Here is a 12,060-nt window from a genome sequence, read left to right as displayed (position 1 = left end):
TCAAGCAAGAATGGGAAAGAATTCCACCTGAGAAGCTTAAAAAATGTGTCTCCTCAGTTCCCAAACGTTTACTGAGTGTTGTTAAAAGGAAAGGCCATGTAACACAGTGGTGAACATGTCCTTTCCCAACTACTTTGTCACGTGTTGCAGCCATGAAATTCTAAGTTAATTATTATTTGCAACAAAAAAATAATAAGTTTATGAGTTTGAACATCAAATATCTTGTCTTTGAAGTGCATTCAACTGAATATGGGTTGAAAATGATTTGCAAATCATTGTATTCCGTTTATATTTACATCTAACACAATTTCCCAACTCATATGGAAACGGGGTTTGTACAATATTACAGTATATGTGACAGCTGCAGCATAAAATAGAGAGTAAATCCAGCAGAAAATGGAAAATAGGCATTAAAAACAAAGAAGTAGCTAACATGTCACGTGTCAGGTGTCAGGTAATAGACATATATCATCTATTGCTGTATGGCGAGTGATTATACAGCTGGATGGAGCGTGGAATGAAGGAGTTCTTCAATCGACAAATCTTTTTTTGATAAAGTATAAGGATAGATTCTACTGAATAGTTTACATTTTTGCTCATATCTGCTTTTTGCAGCAGGAAGATTTAAGCCTCTTTTGTACTAATTTACGCGCTGCTTGCTGGCTTGGTTGACCACCACTGGTTTTCACTTCCGGGAAAAAGTCACGTGTCGGATTACAAGCCATTTATATTCATATTTGTGAGGACTAAGGCTGCAGCTAACGATTATTTTTCTATCGATTAATCTATAGATTATTTTTTCGATTAATTTGTTAATCTATAGATTATTTTTTTCGATTAATCTACAGATTATTTTTCCTTTTACCGATTATTTTTTTTATTTAAAATTAAGATGAAAAAATAAAATGTAGGCCAGTTTTATCAAAAGGCATGGCTTTTATTTACAAAAAAAAAAAAAGTATGGCCACTCAGTCAACATTGACAACAACATGACAAAATATTCTGTAACAATGTAAACATTTAAACCTTTTAACATTTAACAAAATTAAAAGTAGCTTATTTGCTTTTTAATGTGCAAATATAAAATAAACATACAGTGCAAATGTTAATATTCTGCAATAGTATAAGCATTTCAAAAGTAAAAGTATTGCTTATTTTGCTTTAAAATGTGCAAAAATAAAGATAAATATCCAATACAAAAAAGTGCATATTTCCTTGAATTCGCATGCCTCGAATTACTGCCGGGTCAAACTCATTTCGCAAAATAATTAGCGCATGCTTGGCTTCACCGCCAGCTCAGGATTAACACCATTAACTCGTTTTGCAAAATATTAATTTTATTAGCGCATGTCTGGAATTTTCGCAGGGTCAATTTCGTCACGTCATGAGTGACACTTCACCTGTCATCATTTTCAAAATGAAGGAGGCTGATTTCAATAATTTGAAATCGCATAAAGGGAAGAAGATTAAGAGCTATTCAGTAGGATTTAAGGTCCAAGCTATTGAATATGCTAAAAAGAACAGTAAGCAGCTATGTTTTATTAATATACCGTAGCTGCGTGTGTCAAATATGAGTCATTAAATGACTCCCGCCTCCTGCTGGTAGAGGGCGCTAGTGATCCTTCTTGCAACTACCGGTACTGCAGAAGACCGGTGCTGCAGAAGAAGACAACAAGCCACAAGAGTGAGCAGTGATCGTTTGCTTGCACTTTTAACATGGAGGATTACATATCTAAAATAAAACAGTTTTCTAAACTGGACTTTCAATGGAAGCAGGAGGTAATACTTAAAGGAATATCTCCATCGAGACAGAGAGACTTTTAAAACTGAAGAAAGATAAGGAAGACTTCTATAAACAAGTTATCGATGCTTTTGATCAGAAGGAGCGGTGCATGGACTTCATTTATAAGTAAAGGTAAGACCATAATAACGTTTTTTTTTTAAATTAAATGTGCTTTTCATGATGGTATCCTTACATCACTCAAATTTATAAGCGCAGGCCTAAATTTACCCCACGCCTTTTGGTAAGCGCAGGAGTGAGAAGAGGTTGTAAATTAATTAGCGCCCTGGCGGCTATTCAAGGAAATACGGTATGCGACACGTCGACGCACAAAAACGGCGTCGACGTATTTACGTAATCGATGACGTCGACTACGTCGACGCGTCGTTTCAGCCTTAGTCGACGTCATCGGTTACGTAAATACGTCGACGCCGTTTTTGTGCGTCGGCGCGTCGCATATTTACGTCACACTACTGTCATGGCGGAGCGCAAAGCAGACGATGCGAGCGAGGGGAAAAAAGCACGCCAAAAGTCGTCAAAAGTGTCGGAGTATTTCAATAAACGGCCTAATAATGTTGTTGTATGCACACTGTGTCGAGCGGAAATGGCCTATCATAGCAGCACAACGGCTATGAACGAACATTTGAAAAGAAAACCCCCGACAGCGTTCTTGCCATCACCATCAACAAGTCAATCGTCCGCGTGCGTATACGTTGTCATTATTACACAAAAACATGAATGTGTCATTTGTATCTGCGTTGTAAATTCATAAACTAAAGCACCGTTTGCTCTGAGAGGCGCGTTTGGCGTGCCTGTTCAGTGTTTACAAAGACGCGCTCTTTAACGCTGTGGAGAGGCGGCGGCGGCGAGCGAGCGGCGAGGCGGGGCGCGCCGGGAGCGACGCCGCAAGAGACAGGGGACGACGAGCGAGCGAGGAAGAGGAGCTGAAAAGCGAGGAAAGAAAGAGAAAAGAGTTGGAAAAGAAAAGACTTTGTGTAAAATTAAAAGATTGTAAACCTGGCAAAGCCGTCTGGCGTTCAGTCTGTCGGTCCTGAAAGAACCCCACGGCACAAGACGTGTCACAAACGCTAATGTTAATTAGTTGTGCAAATACCTTTTACAACATTAACAGTTACATATACTATGTACAAACCAAAAAATTAACTTTCACTTTAATCATACTATCATTGTTGTGTTATTAAGCAAAATAAGCAATACTTTTACTTTTGTTGAAATGTGTACACTGTACACTTTTTTGTATTGGATGTTTAGCTTTATTTTTGCACATTTTAGCAAATAAGCAATACTTTTACTTTTGTTGAAATGTTTACACTTGTTACAGTATATTTCCGTTTTGCACTTTTTTGTATTGGATGTTTGTCTTTATTTTTGCACATTTTAAAGCAAAATAAGCAATACTTTTACTTTTTAAATGCTTATACTATTGCAGAATATTAAGATTGGCACTGGATGTTTACTTTTATATTTGCACATTAAAAAGCAAATAAGCTACGTTTAATTTTGTTAAATGTTAAAAGTTTTAAATGTTTACATTGTTACAGAATATTTTGTCATGTTGTTGTCAATGTTGACTGAGTGGCCATACTTTTTTTTTTGTAAATAAAAGCCATGCCTTTTGAAAAAAACTGGCCTACTTTTTTTTTTTCCTCTTCATTTTAAATAAAAAAAATAATCGGTAAAAGGAAAAATAATCTATAGATTAATCGAAAAAAAAATAATCTATAGATTAATCGATTAATCGGAAAAAAATAATCTATAGATTAATCGATAGAAAAATAATCGTTAGCTGCAGCCCTAGTGAGGACGTCTATTAATTTATCCAGGGGAAGTACTTTTTTTTTTCCTCCTTCTTTGGACCCGATGGTTATTCATCCTTGACGAGATGTTCACGAGTCTTCGCTGCAGCGGCCGTGAAGACGTCTTATGTAAGCGTGCAGGCTCTTCAAACATCTCAAAGCTGCAGATGTTCAATGAAGGCGGCAAAGACCGCCTGGAGGTGCGTTCAAGGTGCTCCTCCGACGTCCTTTTTGAGGAGACCGCATTGAATTTGATCCTTTTTTTGATTTCCTCATCCGTCCAACGCACTTATTGGAGTGGAAGGACAATTCTTTTTCAACAAAGTGAAGAAGATGCTTCCCAGGAGGCGGGGAACGATGTGATGTGGGAGCAACATGAAACATCAGGCTGACTATTTTTAGGAGCTTCTTCCACACCTCCACCTCCCGCCCCTCTCTCTCTCTCTCTTTCTCTCTCTTCGTCCCCGTCTCTCGGCACCCCTCCACACTCAGCAGCTCGCAGCCCGCGACGAGGACCACCACCACCACCACCACCACCACCTGAGCAGAGTGGAGCACCGTGGCCGTGTCAAAGCTGCCGCATGGTGGAGCGACGCCATCGTCCGGTCAACTTGGCTGCATCGTGCTCGCTGAAGTTGAAGCGGCGAGGCGTGTAGATTGCTCGCTGCTGTCCTCATGAATATTGATGGTTAAAGCACGGCTTCTTTTTTGTGCCGCATCTTCTTTTGTGCCTACCCAGCATGCACCGGACGGCTTGCTCGCGTCTAACTTCATAAGCGTCTCTTCAACGTCGGCAACCACAGCAAAGGATCGATCAAGGAGCAAGAAACTGTTCTTACGCTTATGACTGATATTTTTATCGCCCTCCAGCGGCGGGACAAAGAAGCGTCAAGATGTCCACTTTTCTCCCAACGAGCTGAATCATGGATTTTGTCACGGAAAGGAAAGGATGAAGCGCACCAAGTAAAGCCACCGCCAAGCAGGAGCGGCGTCCTCCCTCCGAGCGCTCCGCAGACGCCATGCGCGCGCTGCTGTGAGACCGAGCGCCGCCTCGCAGGGAGATGGCGGCGGCCATCGCCAGCTCCCTGATCCGACAGAAGCGGCAAGCCCGCGAGTCCAAAGACGAAAAGGTCGCCACCAACAAGAGGCGCTCCAGTCCCAGCAAGGACCCGAGGTCTTTGTGCGAGCGACACATCTTCAGCGTCTTCAGCAAAGTTCGCTTCTGCAGCGGGAAGAAGAAACCGGTGAGACGGAAACCAGGTGGGTCGTCGGACGTCAGACGTAAACTTCTAAAATACATAGTGGCTTTTCCATCATAGTGTACTTGGTTTTACAGGCCAACTTTAAGATGTGTAATGTCCCTTAGAGGTGTCACGACCCAACATTCATATCGGATATCGGTCCGATACTATCAGTCCTGCAGCCTGTTTACTACACAATGTTCTCATATAAGCCCTTTTTTTCTGTTTTACTCAAGTCATTTACAAACCCCGTTTCCATATGAGTTGGGAAATTGTGTTAGATGTAAATCATACTTGCCAACCTTGAGACCTCCGATTTCGGGGGGTGAGGGGCGTGGTCAGGGGTGGGGCGGGGCGTGGTTAAGAGGGGAGGAGTATATTGACAGCTAGAATTCACCAAGTATTTCATATATATATATATATATATATATATTATATTATATATATATATATTATATATATATATATATATTATATTATATATATATATATATATTATATATATGTATATATACCGGTACATATATATACATATATATAATATATATATGTATATATATCTACATCCTGAAAATATGCAAACAAAACTGTGTTTAGATAATTGATACTTCAAACTTGCATAAATAAATCTTGAGGAATATAACATAACTTGGCTTCTGAGAGCTTCAAAATGTAATGAATAAAATGCTAAAGTTGTTGATAAACAAGCAATTATTTTAATAATTAAATATGGTCATTTTAAATGAATTATGATAATTTAAAATTAATTATTTCAAATATGTTTACTTTAATGTATAATTCTATGGCTGGATGTAGTAAGGAGTCAGAAAAAATACAAATAAAAATACAATTAATTTTGATGTTTTTAGCAAAATATAGTAAAAATGTATTTCGTTTTAGTTTTTTTTAATTAGTAAATATATTTATTTTTAGGTAAGATAAACATAATAATACAATTTATCTCTAGTATGGATGATTTAGTTCTTGTCACCCTGTTGTCTTCCCGTCTGAAAAAAGGCTGTCCTCACTCAGGTTGCATGGAGCTGGAGGGGGCGCGGCTTCCAGCTCCGGCTGAAAATCGGGAGATTTTCGGGAGAATATTTGTTTTCGGGAGAAGCGCTGAATTTCGGGAGTCTCCTGGAAAATTCGGGAGGGTTGGCAAGTATGATGTAAATATAAACGGAATACAATGATTTGCAAATCATTTTCAACCCATATTCAGTTGAATATGCTACAAAGACAACATATTTGATGTTCAAACTGATAAACATTTTTTTTTTTTTTGCAAATAATCATTAACTTTAGAATTTGATGCCAGCAACACGTGACAAAGAAGTTGGGAAAGGTGGCAATAAATACTGATAAAGTTGAGGAATGCTCATCAAAACACTTATTTGGAACATCCCACAGGTGAACAGGCAAATTGGGAACAGGTGGGTGCCATGATTGGGTATAAAAGTAGATTCCATGAAATGCTCAGTCATTCACAAACAAGGATGGGGCGAGGGTCACCACTTTGTCAACAAATGCCTGAGCAAATTGTTGAACAGTTTAAGAAAAAACCTTTCTCAACCAGCTATTGCATACCTGCCAACTACTCCGGTTTTCCCGTAATTAGTACGGTTTTCATCAACCTATTCCGGGTTACGGTTGCAGTGATAAAAAATACGTTTTTTCATTAATTAATTTTTTTTTTTTTTTTTCAAGTTTTATTCACGAAATCGCGTAACAACAATGACAATTGACACTGCTTCCCGTAACTTCCTATCGAGCCATTCCGAATGCCATGCGGGAGGCTATTTATAGCACCGCTGCCAAGCACGAGGCACCTGTTGCCCATTGTTTCCAAACGAGCGAACGATCATGGAATCAGCCGGAGAAAAATCGCAAACGGGTCTTAAACCGAAAAGAAAACTGCAGTCATTCCGTGAAGAATATTCAAAAGCCTATCCGGGAATAATTATCCGTTCCAAAAAGGGTGAAAACTACGCGAATTGCACCTTGTGCAGACAAGATTTTTCGATCGGACACGGAGGAATTAGCGATGTAAAAGACCACGATGGGACAAAAAAACACAAGTCTAATGCCGTTGCTAAATTTGGATTTTAGCCACAAAAAGGTAATGACACCAATGTTATCTATTGGAATTGTTTAGTACTGTTATACTGTTAAAAGTGTTTGTACTATTTATGCTTTCAAGTCCAAGTTGAAGAAATCTTGTTAAATGTTGACAGCATAACTACCAAAATACAGAAGTATGTCCTTAATATTTTTGCAGTGCTATTTCTGTTGAAAAGTTAAAATGATTACATTAGAGATGTGATGTGCCACTTTTCAAGTGTCTGATGGCTTCAATTAATTTTCATTAATTTTTCATATTTTGAATTCTTTTGAAAGGCTTACAAAAAAACTACATTTGAATTGTAATTCCATGCTATTGACAGGACTATTCATTTTAATGAAGTTAGCATACCATGTTTACAGTATGATAATTGTGATAGAAATGTGAATTTTAGGCACAGAATATTTTTTACAATTGAACAAGGCAGTAGATTATACAAGCTTGGACAGAAAGTTAATAATGACACCAATTTTTTTTTTTAATGGAATTGTTTAGTACTGTTTTACCATTTGTTTACTGTAAAAAGTGTTTATACTTTCAATGAACAAATTGAAGTCTTGTGAAAGGTTGACAGGATAACTGGCATTAACTGTCAAAATAATTTCAAACTATTGAAGTTAGCTTACAGAATAAACATGTCAATCAACCCATATGATTTTTGCTGTAATATTTTTGTTTTGAAAAGTCACTGTGACTGATAGTAAAGTGATGGTTTTAGCAACATTTTAACCTGTCTGAATGCAATCAATCATTTTGCGACCCTGGCTACTAGGTTTTTCTGATTTCAAAAGTTGGCAGGTATGAATGTCCCTTAGAGGTGTCACGACCCAACATTCATATCGGATATCGGTCCGATACTATCAGTCCTGCAGCCTGTTTACTACACAATGTTCTCATATAAGCCCTTTTTTTCTGTTTTACTCAAGTCATTTACAAACCCTGTTTCCATATGAGTTGGGAAATTGTGTTAGATGTAAATATAAACGGAATACAATGATTTGCAAATCATTTTCAACCCATATTCAGTTGAATATGCTACAAAGACAACATATTTGATGTTCAAACTGATAAACATTTTTTTTTTTTTTTTTGCAAATAATCATTAACTTTAGAATTTGATGCCAGCAACACGTGACAAAGAAGTTGGGAAAGGTGGCAATAAATACTGATAAAGTTGAGGAATGCTCATCAAACACTTATTTGGAACATCCCACAGGTGAACAGGCAAATTGGGAACAGGTGGGTGCCATGATTGGGTATAAAAGTAGATTCCACGAAATGCTCAGTCATTCACAAACAAGGATGGGGCGAGGGTCACCACTTTGTCAACAAATGCGTGAGCAAATTGTTGAACAGTTTAAGAAAAAACCTTTCTCAACCAGCTATTGCAAGGAATTTAGGGATTTCACCATCTACGGTCCGTAATATCATCAAAGGGTTCAGAGAATCTGGAGAAATCGCTGCACGTAAGCAGCTAAGCCCGTGACCTTCGATCACTCAGGCTGTACTGCATCAACAAGCGACATCAGTGTGTAAAGGATATCACCACATGAGCTCAGGAACACTTCAGAAACCCACTGTCAGTAACTACAGTTGGTCGCTACATCTGTAAGTGCAAGTTAAAACTCTCCTATGCAAGGCGAAAACCGTTTATCAACAACACCCAGAAACGCCGTCGGCTTCACTGGGCCTGAGCTCATCTAAGATGGACTGATACAAAGTGGAAAAGTGTTCTGTGGTCTGACGAGTCCACATTTCAAATTGTTTTTGGAAACTGTGGACGTCGTGTCCTCCGGACCAAAGAGGAAAAGAACCATCCGGATTGTTATAGGCGCAAAGTTGAAAAGCCAGCATGTGTGATGGTATGGGGGTGTATTAGTGCCCAAGACATGGGTAACTTACACATCTGTGAAGGAGCCATTAATGCTGAAAGGTACATACAGGTTTTGGAGCAACATATGCTGCCATCCAAGCAACGTTACCACGGACGCCCCTGCTTATTTCAGCAAGACAATGCCAAGCCACGTGTTACATCAACGTAGCTTCATAGTAAAAGGGTGCGGGTACTAGACTGGCCTGCCTGTAGTCCAGACCTGTCTCCCATTGAAAATGTGTGGCGCATTATGAAGCCTAAAATAGCACAACGGAGACCCCCGGACTGTTGAACAACTTAAGCTGTACATCAAGCAAGAATGGGAAAGAATTCCACCTGAGAAGCTTCAAAAATGTGTCTCCTCAGTTCCCAAATGTTTACTGAGTGTTGTTAAAAGGAAAGGCCATGTAACACAGTGGTGAACATGCCCTTTCCCAACTACTTCGGCACGTGTTGCAGCCATGAAATTCTAAGTTAATTATTATTTGCAAAAAAAAAATAAAGTTTATGAGTTTGAACATCAAATATCTTGTCTTTGTAGCATATTCAACTGAATATGGGTTGAAAAGGATTTGCAAATCATTGTATTCCGTTTATATTTACATCTAACACAATTTCCCAACTCATACGGAAACGGGGTTTGTACAAAAAGCTAAACATGAAAGGCTATAGGCTACTAGGAGCTAGCAGCTACGCCATAGCTAAGCACAAAATAGCACACAAGCTAGACATACGTAATACGTGTCCTTAGTTAAACAATATTGCAGTCTAAAATACCACATTTGTTAATATAAACGAATGTTAAATATTTATAGTTGCATATTACTTACACATCAAAGTCTCCAAGGCAGAAGCTCATTGGAAAGTATACAGTAAGAAACGTGTCTGCATCATGAACTTAACTTAATACATTATTCTGGCCACCAGATGTCACCAAAACACAAATTAAACCTATCATATTGTGGGAAAACTGATATCGTGGAATTTTTAGTCCGAATGGCGGTATACGGTATGTAGCAGTATTTAAAAAAAAAAAAAAAACAACTAGTTCTCAACGTTGTTTTAATGTCTTGTGCCTGCTGGGTTATAAATATCTGCGCCAGGCCTCCGTGGTTTTATTTCACATTTTCAGGGTTCTTTGCAGATCCCAAATACACAAAAACTGTCATGATCCGTGATCCGGATCATGTTTTGTTGTGTTCTGTTAGTTTTGGACTCTCTTAGTTCCTGTTTTTGTGCACCCTTGTTTGTTTTAGTTACCATGGTTACTTATTATTTCCACCTGTCTCTGATTAGTGTTCGCCCGCTCACCTGCTTCCCGAGCACTAATCAGAGGCATTATTTAAGCTTGCCTTTGCCAGTCAGTCGGCCTGGCATCATTCTTTGCTTCATGCAACCTGCTACGTAAGTTTTATTTGTTCATGCCACAGTTAGTGAGCATTCCTTGTCCATAGTCCATGCTAAATAGTAGCATTAGCTTCGAGTGCGACTTGTTTTCCGTTTTTTTGTACTACTTTGATATTGTGAGGAATAAATCATGTTCCTACCTGCACGCTTTGTCCGGAGTGGTCCGTCTGCATCCCGGGAGAACGAACCCCGCAGTAAGCTGCGAAAACCCCGTCGTGACTAAAACCGGTACCAATAGGTAAGAAAAGTTGATTTTGCTTAGTAGGTCACCTTTAACACTTGACTTCAAAAGCGTTACTACGTTATAAGGTTAGGGTTTTCATACCTACCATTGTTCTTTGAGTATTTTTACTTGATCAAACTTTTTCTAACATTCCACACTACAAAATAATACAAGTATGTATCGGATTAATATCGGTACGGGTCAACACTCAGTTACAATATCGGTAAGGTTGTATTAGGACATCGTTAGCCCCTACTAGAGATGCGCGGTTTGCGGACACAACCGCGGAGTCCGCGGATTATCCGCGGGTCGGGCGGTTGAAATAAAAAAAAAAAAGATTTTATCCGCGGGTCGGGTCGGGCGGTTGAAATTTTAAAAAATTTGATTTTAAATAGATTCAGGCGGGTGGCAGTTAAACCAATTCGGAAATATATATACATAGTTAAATGTTGTTACCCACATACGAAAAACGAGCAGGCTCCTGCAGCATGCCACAACAGAAGAAGAAAAAAAAAAGAGATGGCAACGCCGGCAGCAAACGTGGTACGCGACAAACTAAAAAAGGGAATACTAAAGACCAGGGGAAAAAAAGGCCAGAAAAGTTCAGCGTGGACTCGTTTTTATGAGGTTGTAAATCAGGATGATAGTAATGCTGGCTACGTGATTTGCAAGAGCTGCGACGCTGTTTATGTCTACGACAGTCACAAAACCGGGACATCTAACATGGTGCATCACATTTGTGCAAAACCCCGAACCTCCACAAACACCCTGAGCATGAGCAGTTTCGTCCGCCGTGGTCCCAGAAGAGTGCCACAGGATGTTAAAACGAGGCTTACAGATGCATGTGTGAACGCAGCTGTCTGCAGCAGTTTGAGTGGCGCGAGCGCGCTTGGAGGTGCGCTCAGCGCGGCTCCCAGATGATTGCGCACTGGTGTGCGTCTGGGCCGTGACAGCGTGGCACGCATTGAATGTCTCTGCTGCATTGGATCAGTCTCCTTTCTTTAACAGGCAAAAGCTTTATAACCTCACTAATGCCTTGCATCGTCTATATTAGATATATAGCAACGGGCGGGTGGCGGATGGCGGGCGGGTGCGGTTTTGATTATACAGGTAAAAGCCAGTAAATTAGAATATTTTGAAAAACTTGATTTATTTCAGTAATTGCATTCAAAAGGTGTAACTTGTACATTATATTTATTCATTGCACACAGACTGATGCATTCAAATGTTTATTTCATTTAATTTTGATGATTTGAAGTGGCAACAAATGAAAATCCAAAATTCCGTGTGTCACAAAATTAGAATATTACTTAAGGCTAATACAAAAAAGGGATTTTTAGAAATGTTGGCCAACTGAAAAGTATGAAAATGAAAAATATGAGCATGTACAATACTCAATACTTGGTTGGAGCTCCTTTTGCCTCAATTACTGCGTTAATGCGGCGTGGCATGGAGTCGATGAGTTTCTGGCACTGCTCAGGTGTTATGAGAGCCCAGGTTGCTCTGATAGTGGCCTTCAACTCATCTGCGTTTTTGGGTCTGGCATTCTGCATCTTCCTTTTCACAATACCCCACAGATTTTCTATGGGGCTAAGGT

General features: G+C 39.3%; 1 protein-coding gene across 2 annotated transcripts in view; it reads left to right on the top strand.

Annotated features, from left to right (window-relative positions):
- The window catches only part of LOC133614384 (fibroblast growth factor 12-like), an 82,635-nt gene that overhangs the window by 46,784 nt on the left and 23,791 nt on the right, over nucleotides 1-12,060 (top strand). The window contains exon 1 of one of the 2 annotated variants that reach the window (XM_061972284.1): nucleotides 4,145-4,857. The exons of the other annotated variant lie outside the window; for it this stretch is intronic. Coding sequence (XP_061828268.1) covers nucleotides 4,659-4,857 — 199 coding nt within the window. The 5' untranslated portion in view covers nucleotides 4,145-4,658. Of the gene's footprint in view, nucleotides 1-4,144; nucleotides 4,858-12,060 lie in introns of those variants that run through there. 2 annotated transcript variants of the gene reach the window in all.

This window comes from Nerophis lumbriciformis, linkage group LG17 (genome assembly GCF_033978685.3).
Source record: "Nerophis lumbriciformis linkage group LG17, RoL_Nlum_v2.1, whole genome shotgun sequence".
Lineage (NCBI taxonomy): Eukaryota > Metazoa > Chordata > Actinopteri > Syngnathiformes > Syngnathidae > Nerophis > Nerophis lumbriciformis.
Note: the sequence above shows the minus strand (reverse complement) of the source record. Positions and strands in the feature narration are given on the sequence as shown.